Raw genomic sequence first — 26,125 nt, 5'->3', positions numbered from 1 at the left:
TTGCCAGCGGGCACTGGGAGCAAGCAACAAACGAACACTCGACGCCGCCGGGGTAGAAGGGTATTGGCGGTGGTGGCGGCGGTGATGGTGGACGGCACGCCAATCCCTCGTCACTCAAGGGGCGACGATGATGACGCGTGGCTAACAGACGGCCGGCAGCCTGACTCAGCGCGGAGGATGGGCGGCTCGAAGCCCGTGACGGCATGGTGGGGCAGGTGGTGGGCAGGAGGGCAGGTGGGCAGGTGGCTTGGGGGCGAGCCTGGCGTTGTGGATTTTCGCGGGACGGTTATGTCGACGAGTTCGTGCGGACCCGGTACGGACTATCGGTGTGATGGCGTGATGGCGTGATGGCGGAGGGTGGATGGATGAGGATGAGGATGAGGATGAGGATGAGGATGAGGATGAGGATGAGGATGAATGGAGGATGGAGAGATGGAGAGATGGAGAGATGGAAAATGACCTTTGTTGGTCCGGCTGGCCGGCCGCCGCAGAGGTACGATGTACAATGCCCGAGGACGGAGTGCACGTACTGGCTACCTTACCTAGACTTGGCGGGGGCGTGCTGGACGTGCCGTGACGCATGTACCGGTACAGCATGCCATGCCGTCCGTCACTGAGCCGCACCGACAGAGGTCAACCCACGCCCACGCCCACGCCCACGCCCACGCCCACGCCCACGCCTACTTGCTTCCGCTGCCGTCTTCCGTTATTCATCGGCTTCTGGGATTCGTCTCCTTTCCTGCTCAACATCACTCATTCACCCCAACCCTGCTGCTGCTGCTGCTTCTGCTGCTGCTTCTGCAACCGTCGTCACCACCGACGACCACTCGGGCCCTTTGGCGGATCCCTTACCAGCAGCCTCACTTTCCCATCCCCAATCTCAACCCCTTGGCTCAGTATGTCAACCTCCCCCTTGTCCTCTGCAGCTTCCTTCCTCGCCAGCGACTTGTCCCAGCTTCGAGCATCGATCCCGAGAATCCCTCCCATGTTGTTGCGATCCCCGGGTACCGAGAACTCGCGGTATGCGTACCGCCACTCGCCGAGGAAGTTGCGGATGGCCCTGCCCACCTTGTCCTTGCCGTTTTTGCTGTGGTGCCCCGTTCCGGTGATGGCGTAGACCGGTCGCCACTCCTTGCTGTTGTCCATGAGCACCTTTTCCAGGTACTCCACCGCTTCCTCCGGGTGGAGCCCGTGAAGATCGACGTAGATCTCGGCCGAGTTGCCCGTGCTCTTGTTCCGATCTTCGTACAGTTCACGCGCTGCCTCTCTATGTGCTTTTCGCATCAAGTCGTTTTCGCTTTGTCCGCGCAGACTGAGCGCCTTGGCCGCTCTGGCGTCGTTCCTATTCCAAGCTTGAGCCGCACTTACCAGACGACGAACAAGCACCACGTGTTAGAACAGGTGCTGCAAAAAGGGCCCAGTCCTCTGCGCCGCATCAAAGGAGACGTTCAAGCAACGTTACCTCTGCAGAAACTTGTTGCGTAAACCGCCGTGTTTGATGGCTTCTTGACGAGCCTTGAGATAGGCCTTGTTCGCCCTATTGCCCGTCTCCAGCCAGGGAATGTGCTTTGGACTCGGGATTGCCTGAGCTGCCGCGCTGTTCTCGCCCGTCTTGTTGCTGCCAGGGTTCCCATTCGCCGTCTTCCTCGACTCGGACCTCGGCGATCCCGGAGGAGGCGTCGGCGCCATCTTGACAATGTCGGCCAAGGAGTTTGCGACGTTTTCTTTGTGGCCATGCCCACCGCGCTTGCCGTGATGTTTCTTGCCTGGTTTGCTGGAAGCAGACCCGAGAGACGGAAAGGCCTCGTTGTCGTCAATGGCCGGCGCATTAGCACTGATGTCCTTGCTCTGGTGCCGACTACCAGGCCGGGAGCGCAACCTGGGACTTTCGGTGCCCTGCAAGACTCTTGGCCCGTGAGGCGGATTCAGGCCAGCAAATAGGAGGCTTGCGCCGCCGCCGCCTCCAGCGTTGACTCCAGCGTTGACCCCAGCATTGACTCCTGCGTTGCCTCCTGCGTTGCCTCCTGCGTTGCCTCCTGCATCCGAGCTTCCTGGTTGCAACGCGGGGAATGAACTTGGGTCTTGAACTTGAAAGGTCCCTTGCTCTTCGCCTACGCTAGCGGAATCATCCAGGCACAGCTTATTTACAAACTTTGAAGGATCATGAGAGAATACGCACGTATCGCCCGCGAGGCAGCTACCCATGATCCAGTATCTGAACGCCGTCAGCCATTTATATATATATATATATAAAATAAAATAAAAATATAAAAAAAAAGGTGGACCGATCAAGGCAGCCTGCCGCACTTACTTGCAAAGATGATTGCTCAAGTCGTGACTGAATCGGCAGTCGGCCCGCAAGCACTGACCCGTCGACATGTAAAACTTGCATATCACACCAGCCTTGGATTGATTGCTGGGGGTGGCTGGTCGTCCGTCCAGGGATATCGACTTGCCGATCAAGACGGTCTTGGGTTCGTCCGAGCTGCTGAGAGGAGCCCCCTCATCTTGACTTTGACCTTCCATGATGGACGCAACCGTGGCACTGAGGTTGTAGCCATGAGTAGCCAAAGCCGACTCGATTTCCTCGTCTGTCCTCGCGGGACCCAGTATCGATCGCAGCATGTCGTAAGGAGACATGTCCGTCTGTTGCGAGGACAGGGACGAGAATTCCGGCGCAGCAGCATTCAAGACGCTCGAGCTGCCCATGGACGACGCAATGCTGACCGCGTCGTCATTAAGCAGCCATTCAACATTCTCTGACTGATAATCTCCCAGGATTTCGGGTGCGGGAGTGGGGTCGCTGGCGAATTCGTACGCGTTCAGGTTCGGGCTGTGTGGGATTACAGGCGTCGCAAGAGCGAGACGGGGAGATGCTCGGGGCGAGGAGAATGGCGAAGCGGTAGAGGATTTGGCTCTGCCGAAAGTGGACGGGATGAAGCCTGGAGGCGCGAGGGGGCTAACCGCAAGTCTTGGGGATGCCGAGAGGGGGGTGGGAGATGCTCGCCAGGAAGCAGGAGAGGGCCGCCGTAGAATGGACGATCGGATGGGAGGAGGCGAGGCAGACGAGCCTCCTCCGTCCCGAAATCTCCACAAAGCATCCAGTATTGCATTGTCGAGAGACGATCCGACCAGGTTGGTTTCCTTCCTCAAAAGTTCCTCCAGCTTGTCGGTTTTATCCTCATCTTCCAAAGTCGAGTCCCGCAGGACGGGCAGGCACAGGTCGTAATGTTCATCAGAAACCATGGTTATTCTACCGTCACCCTGATTCTCGCCAAAGCCCAGACTGGAGGCTCGTTGGCTTGCGGCACCAGCACGAGGATACGGGGGTACCCAGTGAAGTGATTCCTATGTTTAAAAAAAAGCAAGAAGAGAGAGAAAAAGAAAAGAAGGAAAAAAAGAACAAGAGGAAGACGCAAAAAGGCGCCCAGTTGTGATGTTGTATCGCAAAGGAGTCTGAGAAGGTGCGACGTCCGATCGGCCAAAGTCGGGTGGGCAGGTAGGTATGCAATCGTCGGCAGCCGAATGACGAGGACGTCGGGTGCGAGAGGGGCAAAAAACGACGCGTCGCAAGGGGGGATTATCACGAGTCAAGACTCGGGACCGGTGGGCTATAAAGCAGTAGGGCCCCTGGTGGCTTACTTGACGGGAATGACGAGAAAAGAGAAGAAGAAAAACAGGAACAAGCGGAAGAGGGGGAAAGGCGGCGTCGAGCAGCGAGAAGAGTGACGAGATAAGAAGAACTCGAAGCTCGAGTCGAGGTGGAACGACGCAGGAGAAGTGACTGACCCCAGCCAGATTCCAGCGAGTGAGCCAGTGGTCAGCCTGGCTGGTGTCAGGGCTGGCCGTGTCAGTGGTCAGAGGTCAGTGGTCAGTGGTCAGTGTCTGGTTCGTTCAGTGTTCTTTAGTGTTCAGTGGTCAGTATGTGGTCAGCGGTCAGTGGTTGGCGGTCAGCGGTCAGCGGTCGGTGGTGACGGAGGAGGGCCCTGGGAGAGGGCGAGCTACTCTGTATGAGGTAGGTACCTAGGTAGGTACATGTACCTAGGTCCTGTAGGTCTGTAGCAGGAATGAATGCGACTGCAAGAAGCAAAGCAAACAGTGAAAGCAGCGAAGAAAGCAAAGAAGCTCACATTGCGCGACAGGGCCACAAAGCACTTGCTAAATCCGGAGGCGCGGATAATAAAGGGACATTACATTGACCGGACAGATTAAGCTGCATGGCCCAGCTCAATCAGACCAGACTTGTTGGCGTCAACTGCGGCACGCCATCAGCTACATACATACATACCTATACATACTCCGTGCTCCTCCGCAACCAGCGACCAAATAGTTACATGTACGTGCCTAGTCCAGTCCAGTGCCTCCTTGGCGCGGCCTGACAATAAACTTTGGACCGCCCCGTCACTGCCAACTCTAAAACCCTCTAAAACCAGACAGACATTTCCGGCACGGCGCCAGCCACCTTCCTACGCGCACGCAACATACCATAGCGCATCGCGGCTCTGTACCGCGTGCTCCGTTCCCCCGCACCCAGCCTCTTCATCAGCGCACCTGCGGTCTGCATGCATTGATTGATGCATGTGGTGACTGACTGGTCCGTCTGGTGTCAACATTGAACTAATCCGTGCGCGGGCTCGCCATCACCGGCATGGGCATCTGTGGGGTCATTCCAGTCTTTGTTCTTTTGCATGATGCAACTTCACCGCCGAGACTGCCATTCCAAAGGGGGAGAAACGCAAAGTGTGTGGAATCACGTCTGCCTGGCCGACAGTCGACGTCTTGCTGCCATTCTTTGCAGCTCGACGACGGCCAAAGGAAACAACCGTTTGAACCAAAACGTCTAGTCTCGGTTCCGCAATCCTCCTCTGCGGCTTCTTGGCTGGCACCTCCCTCTTCTCATCAAGGAATCTCCTCGTCGTCGTCTTCACCCCCGCCAAACCCAAAGCTGAAGCCTTTCCCGGAGTTTTCGCCCCCTGCTTCTTTGCCAATGGCTGCATCCCACTTCCGCTTCTTCCTGCTCTTCTTGTCTACCATCTCGAGGGCCCTCTCCAGCACCTGCGGATACTTCTCCCCAAGCCTACCTACAAATAACTCGAAAGGTTGCTCAATCTTGCCGTCGAATCCGGAGACTTGATCAGCCTTGTCCCTCAAAAAAAGAAGCACTTCGGACAGGAGATTCAGACTTGGGGACTGGGGCACGAAATTCTGCGTTAGGGCTATGCCGTCTTCCAGGTTCACGACGAGGTGCCACCATCCGCTCGGTACGTGCAAGATTTCCCCGGCGTGGCATATTCCTTCGACGCAGTCCGGAAGACGTCGCGCTTCTTCGTGGAAGGTCAAGAGCCATTCCGCAATGCTGAGCGGGCTCGTGACCTCGCTGCAGTCTTCAGACACGTAAACGCCGGGAACTTGGGCATCCGGGGGGAACATGATCCAGTATTTGGAGCCTTGGATGACCGCGTTCCAAGCACTTGTGCCGTTTGGGTCCTTGTGAAACGTAGAGCCACTTCGCTCGGGACCCACGATCAGCCATCGATGTGCTGGTCTTTCATCTCCCAGAACCTCGAATAAATCAGGGCCAAAACAGTCGGGTTTCCAGTACGCTGCGCCGTCTCGACGGCCCACAGTTATGGCCATCTTTTCGGCGAATTTGCGATCGAACAGATAAAGAGGGCTTTCGTCTCTGTTATCTCTCATGTACTCGCAATATCGCTCCATGGTCCAATCCACGGCTTCTGCTCGGAACTCGACATTGGCGTACATCCTGAGCAACTCCTCAATGCTCCACCGGGAACACGCCGGCCAGTCCTGAATGCACCTTGAGAGAAGAAAAGGTTTCTCTGTCCATCCGTCTGCGTATTCTTCGTACGTTAAATTCTCCATCCGGGGAATCTGGTTAGCCCTGGGAATTTGGTTTGCGAAGCGGGAAGGTACGATATTGCTGCAAGCAAAGGGTCTGTGCAAGACATCAGAAAAGACATTTCCACAGTCCAAGATGGCCGCCTGGCTCTTGGGCAAGGCCAGCAAGGTTGATCTCCAAGTCCCAAGCCATTTGAGAGACCGACTGCTCGCAGCAGGCAACCTGATGATGATCACTTGGTCAGCTCGTCTCCGAACAGTGCGAGGACCTCCTTGCAGGATGATTGATGCCAACATCACCGACTAGCCATCGTTGCAGCACGTCTCGGACCTCTTGGGCAAACAGAAACAAACAGAAACAAACAGAAACCTACAGCAAGAACAAAGCTTTCCACAGCTCGTCTGAATGGCAAAACGCAAAAAGGAATTTGCATGTTGAGCCTAGACTTAGCAACGACCCGGCATCCAGTTGTTCCAGGACCAGCATGAGCATTTCATCCGGCAGGAGACCCCATATACCAGAGTTTGTCTTTGCATTCGGCCCTTTGGAAAGATATCGGTTGCCCAGCGGCTTGACTCCTAGAGGGTGTGTGGGAATAGAGCCTCCTTGAATGGCGGGACCATCACGGAGTGCCGTTGACTCAGTGCCTTGGCCATGATGCAGCACAATGGACGGCATGGTCCCAACCAGCGCCACGCAGTGAAATGAGGAAATGAGGCGTGCAAGTGGGTGGCGGTGGGTTGCAGGCAGCCTACGGTACTGTAGGGCTGCAAGACCTGGAGCTGCTGACACTTGACCAGGTGGTTAAGGCATCTCAGACAAGACCAGTGTAGCTGGTGAGGGGGGCATATCTGGTGAGCGTGGGATGGGTCAGAGGTGACGATGTAGGAGGAGCAATTCCATCCATCCGGAGACTGGGGGGGGGGGGGAAAATACGGCGTACAGGCGAAAAAGATGTACCTGAGGGGGTACGAAGTATGGAGTACTCTGTAGTTTTATCGTTTATCAAAGAAATTTTGGTGGACAGCCAGAGGGGAGAGGAATGGAGAGCCCACCATTGGTCGAACGAAGTACATGGCGGTACTCCGTACTCCGTACACGGGAGACAACAGAGCGGTTGCAGGCTGCATGATCTGTGGAGGCGATCGCGGCGCAGCAGACAGGCACGCGCAAGCGCAAGGCGTGCAACAAGCCTGTCGGCCCATTTCTGATTGATTCAAGTGACATGCCTGGCAGGAAAATGACCGGCATACTGAGGTAGGCGGTACACATGGGTGCCTTAGCTGGGGAGTGAATAACGGCAACGGCGGTGGGCTAAGTCATGAAAACGACGAACGAGGTTCCGCCACAGCCACGGGACCCAAAGAGAAAGCAGCCTGCCTCACCGCGCAAAGGACGCAGAGGGGGAAAGAAAAGAAGACATCAATGGGAAAAAAGACTAGCTAGTGGAAGTCGCCAGCTCACAGGCGGCGGGCGGGTGTTGGTGGGTTGCTCTTCCGCGTACCCATCAGTATCTGAGCATCTGGGCATTCAGCGCCAGCCAAAAAAAAAAAAAAATTAAAATTAAAAAAAATTAAAAAATCAAAAATGAAAATTGAATTTTAGGACGAGTCTCTCTGCTCCGGAGGTACCCTAAGCGTGGGGCCCACAGTCTCCCGGTCGTCCCTGATTGGCCATGTCGCAGAGGGCCAGGCAAAAATTATACAAGCAGCCAACGCCCCTCACCAGATAATTTTTTTTTTCTCTCAACCCTTTCCTACTGGGAACCTCACAACCAGACAAGATACCACGAGCATTCCTAGATTTCGTCCCAGCTCTCGCACTTTACGAGAGCTCACGAGTCTAGTCGACTTTAATTTCCTTCTTCACGCCTGCCGCAGCCTCCCCAGTGAGAAGCCTGCAATTTTTCCATTCGATTTCATCGCCCCGCGTTTTTTGCTGCCATCTAGATCGAGCTGCGCTTGATCTAGATTTCCCACACTCAAACCCGCAAATATGGCTACCGACAAGGGACTCGAGGACGTCCCTGAGGGTGAGTTTTCGCCCCTTTGCATCTCTACTTGTTGAAGGCTCTGGTGCGCCTGTCGGGGCGTCCACGGAGGTGTTCTGGTCGCATCGTGGGCCCTGGTTGGTCTTGTCTGGGAGGACGGCCGAATCTGCACGCTGTCGTCCAGGTTGGTCAAAACACCCCACGATGCCATGCCATGCCGCCTTTCACTTTGGCCCGCCCAAAATGCCCCGCACCAAAGCCATGAATATTCTTTCAGCACGAGTTTGCTGACCAAAGGTTTTTTTTTTTTTTTTCTTTCCCACGTGCAGGACAGATCGAGTCCAACTACGATGAAACTGTCGACTCCTTTGATGACATGGCTCTCAAGGCTGAGCTTCTCCGAGGTGGTATGTGCAAACCAACCCCCCCAACCCCCCCGCAGCGACCACCTTTGGCTTCCCAAACAGATGTCATCAGGCACACGTACTGGGAGTCATTTGCGCGCATATGAAAATGGAAGAGGAAATGACGCGTCTGACTCGCCCCAAACCTTGCAGTCTATGCCTACGGTTTCGAGCGTCCCTCTGCTATCCAGCAGCGCGCCATCATGCCCGTCATCAAGGGTCACGATGTCATTGCCCAGGCCCAGTCTGGTACTGGCAAGACGGCTACTTTCTCCATTTCCGTTCTTCAAAAGATTGACACATCACTCAAGCAGTGCCAGGCTCTTATCCTGGCACCTACCCGTGAACTTGCTCAACAGATCCAAAAGGTCGTGGTGGCCATCGGTGACTTCATGAATGTCGAGTGCCACGCCTGCATCGGCGGAACCAGCGTTCGTGAGGACATGAAGGCCCTTCAGGAAGGCCCCCCCGTCGTGGTTGGTACGCCCGGCCGTGTCCAGGACATGATCCAGCGTCGCTTCCTCAAGACGGATGCCATGAAGATGTTCGTCCTTGACGAAGCCGATGAGATGCTGTCTCGTGGCTTCACCGATCAGATCTACGACATCTTCCAGCTCCTGCCCCAGTCCACTCAGGTTGTCCTCTTGTCTGCGACCATGCCTCAGGATGTCCTCGAGGTCACCACGCGCTTCATGCGCGACCCTGTCCGTATCCTGGTCAAGAAGGATGAGCTGACCCTGGAAGGTATCAAGCAGTTCTACATTGCAGTGGAGAAGGAAGAGTGGAAGCTCGACACCCTCTCCGACCTGTACGAGACTGTCACCATTACCCAGGCCGTCATCTTCTGCAACACTCGCAGAAAGGTTGACTGGTTGACCGAAAAGCTGACTGCCCGTGACTTCACCGTGTCTGCCATGCACGGCGACATGGACCAGGCCCAGCGTGATCTGATTATGAAGGAGTTCCGATCCGGTTCTTCTCGTGTTCTGATTGCCACCGACCTTTTGGCCCGTGGTATCGATGTCCAGCAGGTGTCCCTTGTCATCAACTACGATCTCCCCGCCAACCGCGAGAACTACATTCACCGTATCGGTCGTGGCGGACGATTCGGCCGAAAGGGCGTCGCCATCAACTTTGTCACTGCTGAGGATGTCCGCATGATGCGTGAGATTGAGCAGTTTTACAGCACCCAGATTGAGGAAATGCCCATGAACGTGGCCGACCTCATCTAAACAACCTCATTGTCTCTGTCCGACATTTCAATCCTTCTGGTCTTGAATTTCTTTCCTGGGCTGCTCCGCCATTCAGCAGCCCCCTTTCTGCAAAAGCAGTTGGGCACACCCTAGCCGGGGCAAACACGGGGGAAGGGGAGGGGGGTGGGTGGAGGGAGGGTAGGGAAAGACGCGAGTTGTTCAAACCAAGAAGAAAGGATCCGGTTGTTTCCTTTGTCGCAGCTCTCTTGATAGATTCGTGTCCCTTTTTTTTTTTTTTTCCACTCATGCTTTCCTTTCTTTTCCTTTTTCTCTAGAGTGGGCATTTTCATTCTCCTTCCGCAAGGCTTCAGGCCGAACCGCCAGATCACGTCACACGGCGGTGAGCCTAGCATTGGTAACTTGGTGGAGAGGAAAACAGGGAATGCGATGACTGCGTGACGAAAGGTTTCCGAGAGAGCTGTTTGCACCTTAATTCGGTCCGAGGTGTGGACGGGTTTTCCCGAAAAAGTAATGCAATAGTTTCTTATGTTTTTTCATCCTTTTGTCTCCCCGGTCCCCGTCTTGTCGCCTACGGTGTCTGTATCTAGGGATCGCAATTCATGATGACGTCCTACTCCTTCGCATCTGCGTCGAAACACCTTCTCAGCAGCCGGCGAAACATCTTCCCCAGCAGCCCTGTTGCGTTACGCCCATCCGCATGCACAAGCTCCCCACCGCAGGGGCTCTGGGCTCTCCGCGGACTTTCGCGCTGCAGAATCAGGAAGCCTAGTGACGCCACGAACGCAGCCGTTTATCGCTTGCCAAGGTCGCGAGCGAGGTATAGCAGCACCACGGCACCATGTGCCGCTGCTCCGCGGCTGGGTATAGCTGGTCCTGCGTGACGACGAGCGGCGCCTCCCAGCCAGCAGGAAGTGAATGACACGTCGAGTCCCTGTGATGTTGGCATCGTCACGTTGCCGGGGGTGTTTCGGCGCACATGGCAGCTTCGCTTGGGCGAGCTGGATGGAGCATGGGGGTGGACATTCATGGGAAACCCGTTCTCGTCACCGAAGCGGATGGGAAATGGAGAGAAGAAAGTGTGCAAAAGGATACAGACTTTGCTTTGCGTCTTGGTTGAAGCCCCCTTTGTTCGTAGAAAAAAAAAAGAAAGAAGAAACAGAAAGAGAAAAAGGAAGAAAGACAAAACGCCTAATATGGTATATGGCAACCAGAAGCAACATGCGAACAAGCATCGTTTGTAAATGACATGGTCCCGCCCACGTGCAGGCCTCAGCTGCGCATCATTATCATCTTGAAAGAGAAGCAGAAGAAAGAAAAAAAAAGAAACAAAGAAAATGGAAAAGAGAACGAAGAGAAGTGAAATAAATAGCAGCCCACTCTATATGTACCCTCCTGTATTTTTTTTTTTTTTTTTTTCCTTTTCCATCGGAGCCCCCCCTACTGTTGCTTGACTCCTTGTTGCTCTCAGCTTGCTTGGCCAAAGGCAGCTTGATGAGGCGGCGGGCTCTTGATGGCCTGGCCGGCATAGGCGCCGGGAATAGGGACGGCGTCGTATGTCGGCTCGTCGGCTGCTTGCGGCGCGTGCTGCGGCGCGGCGGACTGGGCAGGTGGTGCTGCCGGCGTCGGAGCAGCGGCGGCGGCGGCGGCGGCGGCGGAAAGTGAAAAGGCAGCCGGGACGGTCTTGGGCGTGGCCGACGGCGCCTTGGCAGGGGGCGCCTGAAGCTTGAAGGTGGTCTGGGACGGGGGCGCAAACTGGGACTGGGCCACGGCGACGCTGCCTCCAGGGGTGAAGGGGCTCGACTCGTCAATGTCGGAGAGGTTTCGGTAAGCCGCCGGCGGGTGGCGGGGGGACATGGCGTAGTGGCTCAGGGCGGGCGACTTGGGAGCGAAGCCGGGGGTGTTGGGGGCGGACTGCGAGCGCAGCTGGGCGAGGTAGAGGTCGGATCGGGCGCGGTCCCGCATGTCCATGGACTTCATGAGGCGGCGCTTCGAGTAGAAGCGGTAAAAGATGATGCTGTAGAGCGAGATGCTGATGACCTCGACGACGATTTCGATGATGATGCAAATGAGGGTCCAGTTCTGCAGGCGGCAGACGAGGACGTAGTCGATCTTGTCGGCGTAGATCTGCGAGCGCTGGTTGTTGACGCATGCCCACCCCCACATGTCCTTGTTGTTGCTGTTGTCCTTGCTGTGCTGAAAGATGACGGCGGTGATGAGCCAGAGAAGCATGCTCAGGATGAACTGGCACAAGGTGGCTGTCCGTCAGCGTCTTGTGCGTTTTTTTTTTCCCCCACGAAGCCGTGCCGCGCGATTTTTCTTTCGTCTTCCCCCGCGCTCCGAATACCCACGGGCGGTGACTTTTCGAGGGAAGAAGGAGACTTTCTTGGACTTACCCAGCCGATAGCAAACATGGTGTAGTACGTGTTGACCTTTGTGGCCCTCTTGTGCCCGCCGCGGCAGTAGGCGACAAAGACCAGGATGCAAGTAAACAGGGACACGCAGGCCATGGCAAGGGTCAGCTTCTGCGGCCAAGCGGTTTTTTCCGTGTTTGGAGCCCACGGCGTAAACTTGCTGGCGGCAGCCAGGGACTTGGTCGAGTTGAAGATGGCAAACGAGGTTGACAGCATGGAGAGGATGATGAGGGAGCAGCCAAAGTTGACTCCTCGCAAGGCAAACTTGGCCATACGGACCCGGGTTTTGATTTTCTAGGAGGGGCCGTGTAAGTGCTTGCTTCTTCTTCTTCTTCTTCTTCTTATTCTTCTTCTTCTTCTTCTTCTTCTTCTTCTACTTCTTCTACTTCTTGCCTCGCTGGTCAAGGGACGCGCAAAGGAAAAAAAAGAAGGGGGGGGGGGGGGGGGGGGAAACATACAATGTCCTTGGCTTGCTCCTTGTCGTTCTGAGCCTCGCGCTTCTCCAGGAACTCCTCCTCGCGGAACGTCGGGCTGAGCGGGTTGGAGAACTGCCTGGCCGGCGTTCCGGGGACCTTCATTGCGCTCTTGAGGGGAGATTTGGGCCCGGTGGCAGCACAGTCGCGGCCGTTGCTGATGTAGCCGAAGCCGACCATGCCGGGTTGCGAGTCGCCCGTCTGGGGCTTCTCGGGGTCGGCAAAGGGCGACTTGTTGGTATCAACGGGGGAGTGCACAGAGGTCGCTTCCGCGAAACGCGGCGTCCGCGGCACCTTGAGCGAACCCTCTGTGGACGAGGAATCTGAGCGCTTGGGCGTCAGGTTGAGCGCGGCTGGCCGCTTCTTCTCGTCTGGGCCTGTGGTGGAAACAAGATGCTTGTTAGCTGTGTATTGTGCAAGGGAAGTGGTTTGAAATGGAACAGGGCAAAAAAGCAGACCTTTTCCCGCCATTTTCTGCAGCCTCTCTCTGTCGCAGTCTCTCTGCCTGTTTCTCTGTTCCTTCTTTTCGGGCTTTTTTTCTTCTTTTTTTTTTTTTTCTACTTGACTGATTTTCGTCTGGAGTATGTATAAAAGAGCACGAGGTTGTTTACGACTCAAGATGACAACAACAAGGTGGAAAAGGAAAGGCCTTTGAATGATGTATATGTCGCTGCTACGATCAACGACTTGGACAGGGCTTACAAACCAGCTGCAAGCAGAGTCCAGCAATGAAGAAGAATCAAGTCAGGAGGGAAATCACAAACACAAGACGAGCAAATCCGCGAGGCCAGCTAACGAGGAAACAGGAGAAAATCAGCCAGACGGTGGGAGGGGGCTGGTGAGGGAGCACGATGGTTTTGAGAGCGACGGCGGCACGCAAGAGCGCTGCGCAACCATCTCATTCGCCAGCCTGCAGGCGCCGACACGATACGACAAGGGTGCATGTTCAAGGTTGCCAAGTCGAGGCAAGGTGTGGATGAAAGCGGGAAGGGTGGCACCGGGCCATGATGCTGGTTTGGTTTGGTTTGGTTTGGTTCCAACTGTGTGAAGGGGCCTTTGCGTGCGGTTTCGACGGCGAGAATGTTGGGACTTTGCATGAACCGCCCCGCCCGCCTCGCAGGGGAACTTCAAGTCGCTCGCTGGGTCCAGCCGCGTCGAAAAAGCCATTCTGACGGGGGTTGACTTATTGTCTGTTTTGGACTCTTGACGGAGTGTCTGGCCAGACATGAGAGGCCTGCCTCTCCGTACTCACCCGTCACCGACGAGAGCGAGAGAGCGAGAGCACCGCAGCTGGCGCAGGCGGGGAAAGGCGGGATGCCGCAGCGGCAGCCAGTCGACCGGGCCAATCCCGCTGCCCACTGCATGCACCAACTACCGCAGAATGGTCGGCTGGGAATCGGGGGAAAAAAGAAAAAAAAAAAAAAAAAAAAAAAAAAAAACGCACGGATGGCGTGGCAGTGGCCTGCCGTCGTGGTGACTGCCACCCACTGACTGGTTGTCTCGGGTGACTTGGCGCCTGGGGGCTGCGAGGGCTGGGCAGGGGGAGAAATGCCGCCGTCGTGTTCCGTTCCGCCTGGTTGGCTCGAGCCCAGCGATCCAGAGACGCCCTCCTCGGCGGCTAACGGCCCCTTTGCAGCCCTCAGCCCTCAACCCTCCCTCTGGTCTTGTCCATTTTCCCGCTTTCAACGGACGGCCCCTCTTTTTGTTTCCCACGGCTCGGTGGAGTGACTGACCTCCAGTGGCGTGCAGTCTCGAGGGGGGCCGCGTTGTGAGACGTTGCGGCCTAGGCCGTTTTGACTTGGCGGGTTATCAGAACTTTGCATTGTCGTCCAAGTCGGTACCGGCCAAAAGTACCTCTTCTTCTCGACGTTTTGGTCGGCTCATAATCCCCTGTCGGCACGAAAGCCCAGCTTTCTGGGCGTGCGTCGTCGAGATGGTTACAGTTGCATTGGGTGCGTTTCGCCAAAAGGTCAAACTGACTACTCCGCACTTTGGCTAACTCTGTACTTCCGTGCAGCTGCCAGGCTAGTAGGTACCTACCTACCTACCTACCTCCTTACCTTAGGTAGGTACCTACCTAGGTAGGGTACATCTTGGCTTTGTGCAGTTTATAGGCATGGCGTGCTTGCCCGTTGCCGCCGGCTGCCCGTTTCTGCGGCCGCTGATGTGATTGGACTGGGCAGTGGCGGTCGCGATGCGGAGACACATGAACAGATGTGAACAGCTGGTGCACCTGCGCACTGGCGAGGCCAATCAGAGAGCCAAGCGTCGTGACGACTTGGCTCGGGCCCAGCCACCGCGCATAGTGAGGGCGGCAAAGCAGCCATCGGGATTTGCTGAGGCAGCTTACTCCGTCCGTCCGCTGGCTGACATACTCCGTAGATCTTTTGCTCCCAATCGCCTCCATGCTCAATGCAAATGTCTGCATGGGAGCATCTGGCCTGTCCATGGGGTCCATGACTGACTCCACGACCCCATGCCATGCGGCGTTATCCGTGCTGGCTTCTGTCCGTGGAGTGAAAAACCCCCACGTTGGGCCGCCCCCGCCTCCTTGCATTGCATATCTGCGCGTCCTTCCAACGTTGGGCCATAGAACCATAGAACCAACGTTGACAGACGTTGACTGCAACCACAACACTCTGCACTGTGTCAGCCTGGATTCGTCGGTCGGAGACACGCAGCACTGAGCGTTTATATACAAGATTCACCAAGCTCATGTCCTCGTCATCACCTGATTCTCGACGTGGGTGTCGTGAAGCATCCAAACCCGGCATCGTAATTTTGTACATATCTAGTGATGGCACAGTCGACAAAACGTGCTGCGCTTTGATCAGTCTGATAACTCTTGATCTGGACTTTCCCTGTTCAAGTTCGGCTTGTGGCATTGGATGCTTGTTCCCCAAAACCGCCAATTTCTTGACATATAGAAAGACGATCCTGAAGCTACATTTTCAGGCCATGGCTTCCGTCAGCCATTGTCTACCGGTACCTGCCTCAACTCTGATCGGGGATCCCGGGCAAGGTTCAGGGCCTTGGGCCGGAGATGGTCCGACCCGTACTACTGGTGATTCACTGGTAATTCGCTGGCAATTCTCTGGTAATTCACTTTGATGTGGAAGCATCTCGGCGCCAACCGTCCGCTGTCGCGTCATTCGTTGCGTCACTGGGTCTAATATCCAAGGCCAACTGGGAACAGAAGTCTTGTTTCCTTCCAGTTCTGTCTTTATTCGCGAGAAACTCCTCGCGGGCACTGCTCTCTTGTCAAAAGAGCTTCGCCAGAGTGGCAAGTGGCTTCGCTTGCGCCGTTGTCCCCTTGCCAAATGATCTCCTCGGCCGAGTGTTAAACTTCCGGGAGCAAGAGACCCATTTGTTTCGCCGCCATATCATCGTAGTGCGTACGGATATCCCAGCAACAAAATTCTCCGTCCTTTTTCGCTTTTCTGTATCAGGTGATGAGGAGCCATATTTGACCCGCAAAAGCAAAGGCCATTACTGCAAGCAGACAATTACATGTCGTCGCAGGATTATATAAGAAAAAAAAAGGAATGGTGTTGAGTGGTTTGGAGAGGGAAGAGAGCAAGCTGAGGGGCAGCGAACCGATCTTCAGCCGAAGAGGGGCATAGACGCTCGTTATCAGTTTATCGATCCTAAACAGGACTAGCGCGGAGTCATTCCACCCAATGATGAAACTTGCACAACGAGGAATTTTGACTACTTCACGCCGAAATACCCCCCCCCTCCCCAATGACCTTGTGAGCGTCGCGCAGCAACGAACAAGTAACAACAGACGTGCGTGAGAGCTCGTGGTTACAGTCCTCGAGATTTAGCAGCCTCGTCCCACTTTCAATTATTCCGGACGAGCGAGTGACCTCAATTCACGCTTCCCAGAGCAACCTGTCCGGCCCCGCCAAAAATCCTGCCCACCATGTCCAACGAGGATCCCAAGTATGATGATATTGACTCCGAGTCCGACTCTGGAGAGTCCATCGAGCACAACGAGGTTGGCGATGGCCCTGACGAGAAGCCGCTCAAGTCCGCTCTCAAGAAGACACCCGTCCCGGAACCGGCCGTTCAAAGACCCCCGCTGCCGCCGCAAACCGATCCCAAAGACCTCGACCTTTCCAGCCTCACCCCCCTCACTCCTGAGATTATCGCCCGTCAAGCAACCATCAACATCGGCACCATCGGCCACGTCGCTCACGGAAAATCCACCGTGGTCAAGGCTATTTCCGGCGTGCAGACTGTCCGTTTCAAGAACGAGCTGATCCGAAACATCACCATCAAGCTGGGCTATGCCAATGCCAAGATTTACAAGTGCGACAGCCCCGAATGCCCACGGCCAGGATGCTACCGAAGCTACAAGAGCGAGAAGGAGGTTGACCCTCCCTGTGAGCGCGATGGATGCGACGGCACCTACAGATTATTGAGACACGTCTCGTAAGTACTGGCAGAAAAGCATGGGGAGGGATCGTTCGGGCCAAAACCCTCGCTCGTCCGGTCATGTTTGGTGCTGACGCGTGCGGTTTGCCAGGTTCGTCGACTGCCCCGGTCACGACATTCTCATGAGTACCATGTTGTCAGGTGCAGCGGTCATGGACGCCGCCCTGCTTCTGATTGCTGGCAATGAATCGTGCCCGCAGCCTCAGACTTCAGAGCACTTGGCCGCCATTGAAATCATGAAGCTCGACAAGATCATCATCCTGCAAAATAAGGTCGACCTGATGAGGGAAGAGGCCGCTCAGCAGCAGTACGAGTCCATTCTCAAGTTCATCCGAGGTACCGTGGCTGGCAAGTCGCCCGTCATCCCCATCTCCGCCCAGCTCAAGTTCAACATCGACGCCGTCAACGAGGCCATCGTCAACACCATCCCCGTGCCCCCCCGAGACTTCACCATGGACCCGCACATGATTGTCATTCGATCGTTTGACGTGAACAAGCCCGGTGCGGAGATTGATGACCTCAAGGGTGGTGTTGCCGGTGGCAGCATCTTGCACGGTGTCGTCAAGCTCGGCGATGAGATTGAGATTCGACCCGGAATCGTCTCTCGCGACGAGAGCGGCGCCTTGAAGTGCACCCCCATCTTCTCTCGCGTTGTGTCCCTCAACTCCGAGGCCAACGACCTCAAGTATGCCGTTCCCGGTGGCCTGATTGGTGTCGGCACTCGCATCGACCCCACGCTCTGCCGAGCCGACCGTCTCGTTGGTTTCGTCCTCGGCCTCAAGGGCAGGCTGCCCGAGATCTACAGCGAAATCGAAGTCAACTTTTACCTGCTTCGCCGTCTGCTCGGTGTCCGGACCGCCGACGGGAAGCAGGCCAAGGTTGCCAAACTCGCCCAAAACGAATTCATCATGGTCAACATCGGATCTACCTCTACCGGCGCCAAGGTTGCTGCCATCAAGAACGACGCCGCCAAGCTTGTCCTTGTCAGCCCGGCTTGCACCAACATTGGCGAGAAGGTCGCCCTCAGCAGACGCATCGACAAGCACTGGCGTCTCATTGGATGGGCCACCATTACTGCGTAAGTTGTTCCTCTTATTCCCCGTTGCACATCCTGGGCTGTCGCTCCTGTCCCACCGCTTCCAAGGGAGGAGTTGCTCAATCAGCAGCTAACGCATTCTTTGACAATCAGTGGCGTCACTCTGGAACCGAGCACGGCCTAGGCTGTAGACCTTTTTTGTAACCATGACGAGGGATAAAAGGAGAGCGTAAACATGTCCGCAGAACGCAAGTCTCACAAAATTTGTGTTCGTCAAGGTGTAAAACCCGCCTTTGGGGGAGTATGCGCGCGACGGGTGTGTGTGTGTGTATATGCCAAAGACAATTTTGCGCTGAACGCGGTTTTGTAGGATGGGGCTGGCTGTCGGGGGGGCCGAAAAATCGGTGGGCAGTTGGAGGCTCCGTATGGTTGCTGAGCCCACCCCCGTTCGATGATGGGTTGTTGGGATTTACATGCACCGACGGCATCATGGGGCGATGAGAGAAGCCGTTTTGGCAGCAACATCGAGGGCATAGGGCGCGCACTTGAAAACGCAGCTAGGGCGAAATGAAGGAGCAAGTTTCAAAAATCGGACCATCTACACATACACAGTCTATTCCTTTACCTACTTCCTCACTTTACGGGCGTGCTTGACTAGGTTTTCTATTACGCCTTCAAACGCCTCCCGGTCGCCTATCTTCTCATCTGTTCGTTTCCGCCAGTATTCCAAGACTTGGTTGGCCGTTCCTTGCATCGCCTCCAGCTTGGCCACGTGCCGGCTTAATTCGTCATCCGTCATGCCGTCCAGGGCTTCATCCGTAGTCATGCACAAGTACCGTGCCGCCACCAGATCCAGCTCTGGCGCGGGCGGCGGTCCCTTCCGCGACTTTGAGCCCGTCGGCCTGCCCTGCGTATCCACCGAGGTTGACGACGCGTTTCCCTCGCCCTGCCGCAGCCGCGACACCGATCTCGAGTCGCTCGACGTTCTAGGCGACGACGTGGTCCGGAACTTGAGCGACGGGAGAATCAGCTTCTTCTGCTTGGAGGCCGGGAGAATCTCATCCAGGTCGACGGGGACGCCCAGGGACACCAGGAAAAGGCGCCGCGTGCGAGAGCGTATCCAGTCGGGAGGGGCCAACGGCGGGGGCGCAACGAGCTGAGACCACAGCGACGCGGATCGCGGCGTCAAGAAAACGGACGCGTCTTGGTGGAGTGTCGGAGGAGGCGGGGGGTCGAGCTCATCGGGCGGAAACAGATGGTCCAGGCACGGTTTTGTCGCGGACAGGACTTCATCGGGACCAAGGCCGTCGAAATCCGGTACTGGCTAGCTGGATCATGAGCTCACCATTGCAAGAGGCATGTAGGATGCAAAAAAAAAAAAAAAAAAAAAGTCTTACAAAAGGTACCGTATATAGTTGGGCTGATGGAGAGCCTTGTGGGACTGTCGTTACCGGTTGAGGTTGCTGAAAGCCGCCCTCGAAGTCGTCAAAGTCATCATCCTGCCCACCTTCTTCGAAATCATCAAAGTCGTCTCCAAAGTCGTCATTCTCCTGCTCCACTGGGCCCGCCGCAACTTCGCCACCATCGGGACCGCCGTCGTTATCCTCATTCTGCAGCTCAACCACAACGTCGGGTCCAGCATCCGAGTTCGAAGAGAGGCTTTGTCCCAGTGATGTGCTCTCCTGTGACTGTAAAGACTCCCAGACTGTGATGGGTATCTCTTGCTTGGGCGTATCGAGCGGGATCCCAGCGCCGTCTGGGCCTTCCTGGGCTGCAACTTCGTCGGGCTGGGCTTCGGCCTCCCTCGTTCCCTGCGTCTCCGCGGTAGGAACCTCGACGTGGCGAGGTCCACCACCTGCCTTTTCTACTTGGGTCCTCGGTATCGGGGAATTGATGCGTGGAGTGATGGGGCCGGAGTGCGCATCCGTGAACTGGTCCTCCGAATCCGATGTTTCTGGCTCAGCTGTTCGCCGTCAGTGAGTCCCGTGTAGGTTTGCAGTTCGCTGGCGACATACGCAGCTGGTGTGCTCCTGGATCTGCCTTGTTCAGGTCGGGGGGAGGCTCCAGGCCTTCAGGTGCTGTCATTGCTACTAAAGATGATTGGGCGACGATCTTTCAGGTAATGGTAATGGGATACGTGAAGGCACTGAAGGACAATTGATGCATCGCAGAGGCGAGACCCACTGGCGTCGCAATGCTTCTACCGTTTTGACCCTGCAACGCGCATTTCGTTCTCCAAAGATGATCCAGGGATAAGCGCTGATGAGAGTCGCCCGTCGAGAGGTTGTCGTAGTCCGTGCTTTACTTATCGCCTAGCTACTGCACTTGTACAAAACCTGACGAGCGGTTGATGTGGCTGGTATAGGGGCTTGGGCTATTGAAGGAATGAAGGTTTCTATCCACTCTATGCACTCTGAGGTTTGCGATACCTACAGAGAGCCTACCCTGTGCAGGGTAAGTCAGGTACTGCTGAAGTCGGCGCTCGAGAGGTACATGTATCTGCGTAGTCTCTCGGAACAGCCTTGAAAGATGCTGGTGTTGCCCAGGCTGGTCTTACCAGGGGCAGGTACTCCGTACTACAGGACCGGCACGTAATGACCCTGTCTCTCCGTTTGCTAACCGCCAAGTTCTAACGCGCGCGCCCAAGCTGGGAAGCCGTCACCACAGGCAAAAAAAAAAAAAAGAAAAAAAAAAAAAAGCTCCCGAGACGTGATTTCACCTCGCAAGCTTTCGATCGCCCACGACAATCGACCCTCCCCGCTACCGCATCGCACGGATTTCAGCGTGGCCATTTGCAAAGTCGGGGGAAGCTAGTCATTGGACTCTTTGTTTTCGTTTGCATGGTCCATCTGAAGCGTCGGCATCGTCGTCTCCGGTTCCTCCTTGCCCCCTCCCTTTGTCCTTGTACAGGAACGAAACGCCGGAAGGAACCTAGACCAGGTCGTCCGTTATTAAGCAGCCATGCCTGAGTTCAGCTTCAAAGCCGGGAGCTCCTCGAGCGCGCCATCAGGCAACGCGGCCACCACTACAGCTCCGGCCTCTGGAAATATGTTTGGCGGCACGTCTGGCACTCCGAGCTTCCAGTTTGGCAACCCGAATAACAACGCTGGCTCCAGTTTCGGCCAGAATCCAGCTGGCGATGGCCAGAAGCCTGCGGGTTCTCTTTTCAGCACACCTCCCACCTCGGGTCCCACGCTTTTTGGAGGTGCTGCGACAAGCACGTCTGGTGGTGAACTCTTTGGAGCAAAAAGCGCATCCGCCACATCCACATCTGCGCCTGCTTCCTCCGGTGGACTGTTTGGAGGAGCTGCTACAGCTCCTACCTCGAATCCTTCATTTGGAAATGCTGCCTCTACTCCAAAACCAGCGTCTGGTGGTCTGTTCGGTGGTGGCGGCGCATCAGGAACTCCTCCTCTCTTTGGAGCTCAAAGCAGCGCCGCCCAGCCTCAGAGCACAACCACAGCAGCCGCGACGCCGGCAAAACCCTCGTCACTCTTCCCATCGACCACTCCCGCGGGAGCTCCTCCAGCCGATCCATCCAAACCCGCGGCAGGCACCTCCGCCGGTGCAATATTTGGGGGAGCAACCCAACCCGCTACTTCGACGACAAGCAACCCGGCCGCCCCAACTGCTTCCGGGCCCTTTTCCAACCTGCAGTTTGGCAACACCGCAGGCGGCTTATTCGGAAACAAGGCCGCTCCTGCTCCTGGCACGTCTACTGGCGGTCTTTTCGGAAGTGCCGCCACCGGCAAGTCAACAGCTACATCAGCAGCTGCGACTGGAACTGCCAGCCCATTCACAGTGAAGCCTGCTTCCACTTCTTCAACAACTGCGGGCCCAGCTTCAACGGGCACAGGTCCGAGTCTGTTCGGCACTGCTGCTTCCAGCTCTGCAGCTACATCTTCTTCTACCCCCGCAACAAGTGCTGCCGCCGGTGGTTTATTCGGCAACAAACCAGCGGCAACAACGGCATTATTTGCAGCGCCGTCCACTACTTCCACCGCTGGAGGTCTCTTTGGTGGCGACAAGTCATCCGCTCCCGCAACATCTAAGCCTGCATCGTCCTTGTTCGGCACCGGTGCAGCAACATCAGCTGCTGCACAAGCCACCACGATAGCTTCGTCAGCTAGTGCCAAGCCCGCTACGTTTACCTCCTCAGCAGCTGGCCTGTTTGGTGGTGGTAAATCTGCTTCAGACGTTGGCAGCAAGGATGGTGACAAGGCCAAGGAGGAACCCAAACCAGCCGCTCAACATGGGTCGGCCAGCGTGTTGGGGGCATCCACGATAGGGCCTGCACCACAGATGGCGAGGCTGAAGAACAAGACCATGGAAGATATCGTCACCCGATGGGCTTCTGATTTGACAAAGTACCAAAAAGAATTCAAGGAGCAGGCCACGGCCGTTTCAACTTGGGACCGCAGTTTGGTTGACAATGGGGAAAAGATCCAGAAGCTGTACCTTGATACGTACGAAGCGGAGCGAGCTAGCCACGAAATCGAGCGTCAGCTTGCCGCGGTGGAGAGTCAGCAGGAAGAGCTTGAGGCCTGGTTGAACCGATACGAATCCGAGGTTCAAGATATGTTTGCCAAGCAGATTGGGCCCGGAGAGCAGCTCGCTGTTCCAGACCAGGAGCGTGAGCGCACGTACAAGCTGGCTGAAAAGCTCACCCAACAGCTGGAGGAGAAGTCTCGAGACCTTTCCAAGATGGTAAAGGAGATCAATGACGTCTCTGGCACTTTGAGCAAGGGAGCCAAGGCCGAAGACCCTGTAAGTTTTGCCTGGACCATGTGCCAGATTTGTCGACTAACTTTCTTTTCGCAATCACAGCTGAGCCAAATCGTGCGGGTTTTGAACAGCCATCTCACTCAGTTGCAGTGGATTGACGCGAATGCTTCTGCCCTGCAGGCAAAGGTGACGGCTGCGCAAAAGTCGAGCAGCTCCATGGGCGGCCACTACGCGGGACCGGAAAGCGATGCCGCCGAGGGTTTTTACCGGTCATACTATGGTCGTCGATGAGTGCGAACGAATCCAAACCCTACGGACTACGTTGGACGCTGGGCCTTTGGAGCATCCACTCCCCTCGGGAGTCTGCTTTCATTTGTCTTTCTCATTTCCCAAGCCCTTTTTTTTTTTATTTTTTTATTATTGGAAGGCGAGGGGTAATGTTTGGGCAGATCAGATCAGTGTGCTTTAGATGGGTATTCGTTTTCTGACCAACCGATGAAAAGTCTCGTGTCCCTGGTAAAAGTACAACGGGTGGATGTTTGTACACTAGCTAAACCGGGGGTCAAGAATGACATGTTTTAACACAATGAAGCTGTTCGACAAACAACCTTGCCACTTTTTACCATACATTCTGACCAATCGGCGGCTTGTCAATGCAATCCTACATGTAGTCTTGTAGCTTCATACGTCGCGGAATGATGCACGCAGAGCGTCCGAGCATACGTTTAGTTCTTTTCACCGCCCTGGTCCTTGGTGATTTCGTCGCTTTGCGCCCGACAAGTCAGTATGCGACCGATTCCAAGTGATGACGTGGAAAAGATTGGCTCAAGAACAAGCATGTAAACACGAAAAAGAGTTGGACGAACATGTGGTCGGAGAGGCGCTGGAGGTGCTGCTTCTGCTCGGCAATCTTCTTCTTGAGCTCGCGGAGCTTCTCATTCTCACGCTGGCGGATGGCCAAGTCCTCGCTGGCGCGCTCCCGGCGCTGGAAGGCGTCACTACCTCGTTACAGATCCATTGTCAGCAGCCGTTGACAGGGGGTCAGATGAAGGGGAAAAAGTCGGCATTTCTTCTTGTTTTCCTTCGCCTTGCTTCGCCCGGCTTTGGGGGGCTGGAGGACGATTGACAGAGAGAGGGAGAGGCCGGTGGCTTACCCTTGGCCGCCGGTCTTGGGAGGAGCTCCAGTGTCGCCTTCGCCCATGGCTCGACCAGTGGTGGAAAAGGCAGCTCGGAGGGGACGGAAGGCAGCCGTCTTGGTCAAGGTTGTGCGAAGCATGTCTGGGCAACGGGGGGGGGGGAGCTTCAGTCTGGTGCTTTTTTGGATGGAAGGATTGACGGTTTGGTAACTTTATGACGTTGTGGGCAAGGCAGGTCAGGTCTGGTCGGTTTCGAGACGGACGAAGGTGGGCTGGGGCCAGTGGGCTGACGAGCGAATTGAGCCGTTTTACGCGATCTGACTGGTCGACAGGACCGGTAGCGCAGTACCTGCGGCAACTATGCGTCTCCACGGATGGGGGACGTACTCATTTAACAGGTGCGTCTGGACCGGAAATGCCGAATCGAATCGGTTGGTGATGGTGTTGGTGTTGGTGTTGGTGTTGGTGTTGGTGCAATGCGCACTATTCTCTGCACGAGCGACAATGGTTCCTTCGCGGAGGACAATGCTCGGCAGACAAGCAAATTCAACGCGCGCATGCTCGTGGCTCGATACATATCGCGTGCGGTTGTTTCGGGGCAGCTCAGTTGGATTCGACAAAGGCCTGCAGCAGGTTCGGGAGGCGCCATTGACAGCGCCACCCCAAGGGGGGGGGGGTCCGTCAACAACTGCTGACGGCGAGAGGGTTCCGCCTGGTCCCGGTTTAAAGCAGACATACGGAGTAGGCAGGTAGGTTTGAAGTACGGGGCACGGAGCACGCAGCACGGAGCACGCAGCACGCAGCATGGAGCACGGAGCACGGATGGAGGGAATGGGCTGATCTGGGCACATGGCTTGCTGGGAATGCCAACATGGTTATGCGAAGACGCTCGGCGGGAAGACAAGAAGGTTCTGCGTGGTGCCGATGGTGAAGAGATGGAAATGCCTGGCGGCGCCGCAGCCAGTGCCTGCTAACCTAGACCGCAGGCCCGTTTCTGCCCAGGCACCACCGTCGTGCGGGGTCGCCGTTTTGGCTGGGGCCGGCCTGCCAGGTACCTACATGTACCTAGGAGGTAGGTAGGAGGCGGTGCCTTGATTACCTTACCTTAGGTACTACCTAAGGTAGGTGCCAAGGTACCTAGGTACCAGGCATCCGTACCCAGGCACCTAAATACCAGTAGACGATGCTTGCACGTATAGGTTTTGGGCTGCTACAAAGGTCCGTCGCCATGGCTATTGTGTGATTACAAGACCGCCCCAAAGAAAAAAAAACAATTCATCACACAGCAAAAACAGCCAGCAAAAGGAACCCTCAAGGGCGGGGGTGGTGTGTACCCAAGGTCAATCGGGTTAAGGAGGGACTGGTCACTGACGGCACCAGTGCCATCAGCAACCCACAGGGCATATTCCGTACAGTGCCTTACACTGGGGCAGCGTCCCCCAGACGCTACGGAGCACGGAGTACAAAAGACTCGACACAACGCACCGGCTACGAGGTACCTAAGGTACCAGCACCAGACAGCAGCAGGGTTTTGGCAGCTGCACCCGCCAGAGGGCGAGGGCGATGCGAGGGCGAGGGCGAGGGCGAGGGCGGGGCGCAGGGTGGCGGGCAACGTCGAGGTGACGACGATTGGGCGCCGTGGAGCCGTGGAGCCGCGACTTGTTGCTGTCTGGTGCGTGCTGCCTAGCAAGGTCGCCCAGACCCCAGGACCCAAGGACCCAAGGACCTATGTGTTGACGCTCACTCACCACAGCCCAGCCCAGCCCAGCCCAGCCCAGCCCAGCCTGCATCCTCGCCCCGGCCGCCGTCCCGAGCCCCTTCTTTAGTTTCCATCGTATCCCACGCTCTTCGCTCCAACAAGTCGTCGTCAACCACCCAAAACCATCCATCCGTCAACCTTCACCTTCCACCCCCCCCCCCACACCCCAACAAAACAACCACCACCGCTGTCCTTTGCGCCATCCCAGCTTGTTGCATACAATCCTCCCCGTCTGCGGATACGTTGCCGTCAATACTGATTCCGGTACGTGTCTCTGCTGTCTTGCTCGCTCCCTGCCTGCTGTTCCCGCCGCTCTGTTCTGTTCGTTGCTGCGCCGCCCCTCCTCCACTGTCGTCATGTCATGCTTTGTCGTCGTCCCTCTCGAGCCGTGATGGAGCTCGCCATCCCATCACATCCTGCGAGGCGCCTGCAGCAACCGTCGAAATAAGAGGGAAAAAAAAAAAAAAAGGTCGACCGTTGACGCACCGCACGAACGCCAAAGGCCTGCTTTTGCACCCTTTGCTGTTTTGCGCGTCGAGCTCGGTTGGAGTGGGATGGATGCAACCCGCTCGACCTCCCCCCCAACGCCTCGGGACTCCAAACCCCCACCAGAGCAAGAATGGGCTGCCGGGCGGCGGGGGGGAGACGCGGATGCAGCATCCACGACTTGTTGTGTT

At 56.1% G+C, this 26,125-nt stretch overlaps 8 protein-coding genes across 8 annotated transcripts; 3 read left to right on the top strand and 5 right to left on the bottom strand.

Moving 5' to 3' along the window:
• Positions 1-810: 810 nt before the first annotated feature.
• UV8b_03957 (uncharacterized protein) lies at positions 811-3,246 on the bottom strand (the record flags this gene model as incomplete). The annotated part of the gene is made up of 3 exons (XM_043141455.1): positions 811-1,363; positions 1,463-2,215; positions 2,312-3,246. The coding sequence occupies 3 exons, from the start codon at positions 3,244-3,246 to the stop codon at positions 811-813; spliced, it is 2,241 nt and encodes a 746-aa protein (XP_042997389.1).
• A 1,653-nt stretch (positions 3,247-4,899) lies between these two features.
• On the bottom strand, positions 4,900-6,538 carry UV8b_03956 (uncharacterized protein; the record flags this gene model as incomplete). The annotated part of the gene is made up of 2 exons (XM_043141454.1): positions 4,900-6,082; positions 6,234-6,538. 2 exons carry the CDS (start codon positions 6,536-6,538, stop codon positions 4,900-4,902), a joined length of 1,488 nt encoding a protein of 495 aa, XP_042997388.1.
• Positions 6,539-7,855: 1,317 nt separating this feature from the next.
• Positions 7,856-9,486, top strand: UV8b_03955 (uncharacterized protein; the record flags this gene model as incomplete). The annotated part of the gene is made up of 3 exons (XM_043141453.1): positions 7,856-7,892; positions 8,180-8,257; positions 8,408-9,486. The coding sequence occupies 3 exons, from the start codon at positions 7,856-7,858 to the stop codon at positions 9,484-9,486; spliced, it is 1,194 nt and encodes a 397-aa protein (XP_042997387.1).
• Positions 9,487-10,932: 1,446 nt separating this feature from the next.
• UV8b_03954 (uncharacterized protein) lies at positions 10,933-12,823 on the bottom strand (the record flags this gene model as incomplete). Its single annotated transcript, XM_043141452.1, has 4 exons — positions 10,933-11,709; positions 11,862-12,173; positions 12,338-12,729; positions 12,811-12,823. 4 exons carry the CDS (start codon positions 12,821-12,823, stop codon positions 10,933-10,935), a joined length of 1,494 nt encoding a protein of 497 aa, XP_042997386.1.
• Positions 12,824-16,277: 3,454 nt separating this feature from the next.
• UV8b_03953 (uncharacterized protein) lies at positions 16,278-18,012 on the top strand (the record flags this gene model as incomplete). Its single annotated transcript, XM_043141451.1, has 3 exons — positions 16,278-16,789; positions 16,884-17,870; positions 17,982-18,012. 3 exons carry the CDS (start codon positions 16,278-16,280, stop codon positions 18,010-18,012), a joined length of 1,530 nt encoding a protein of 509 aa, XP_042997385.1.
• Positions 18,013-18,315: 303 nt separating this feature from the next.
• On the bottom strand, positions 18,316-19,913 carry UV8b_03952 (uncharacterized protein; the record flags this gene model as incomplete). The annotated part of the gene is made up of 4 exons (XM_043141450.1): positions 18,316-18,385; positions 18,458-19,152; positions 19,226-19,791; positions 19,844-19,913. 4 exons carry the CDS (start codon positions 19,911-19,913, stop codon positions 18,316-18,318), a joined length of 1,401 nt encoding a protein of 466 aa, XP_042997384.1.
• Positions 19,914-20,789: 876 nt separating this feature from the next.
• Positions 20,790-22,844, top strand: UV8b_03951 (uncharacterized protein; the record flags this gene model as incomplete). Its single annotated transcript, XM_043141449.1, has 2 exons — positions 20,790-22,595; positions 22,656-22,844. The coding sequence occupies 2 exons, from the start codon at positions 20,790-20,792 to the stop codon at positions 22,842-22,844; spliced, it is 1,995 nt and encodes a 664-aa protein (XP_042997383.1).
• A 434-nt stretch (positions 22,845-23,278) lies between these two features.
• Positions 23,279-23,829, bottom strand: UV8b_03950 (uncharacterized protein; the record flags this gene model as incomplete). Its single annotated transcript, XM_043141448.1, has 3 exons — positions 23,279-23,318; positions 23,420-23,551; positions 23,708-23,829. 3 exons carry the CDS (start codon positions 23,827-23,829, stop codon positions 23,279-23,281), a joined length of 294 nt encoding a protein of 97 aa, XP_042997382.1.
• Positions 23,830-26,125: the final 2,296 nt, after the last annotated feature.

This window comes from Ustilaginoidea virens, chromosome 3 (genome assembly GCF_000687475.1).
Source record: "Ustilaginoidea virens chromosome 3, complete sequence".
Taxonomy (NCBI): Eukaryota; Fungi; Ascomycota; class Sordariomycetes; order Hypocreales; family Clavicipitaceae; genus Ustilaginoidea; species Ustilaginoidea virens.
The sequence above is the reverse complement of the archived record's forward strand: the minus strand, read 5'-3'. Positions and strand labels throughout refer to the sequence as shown.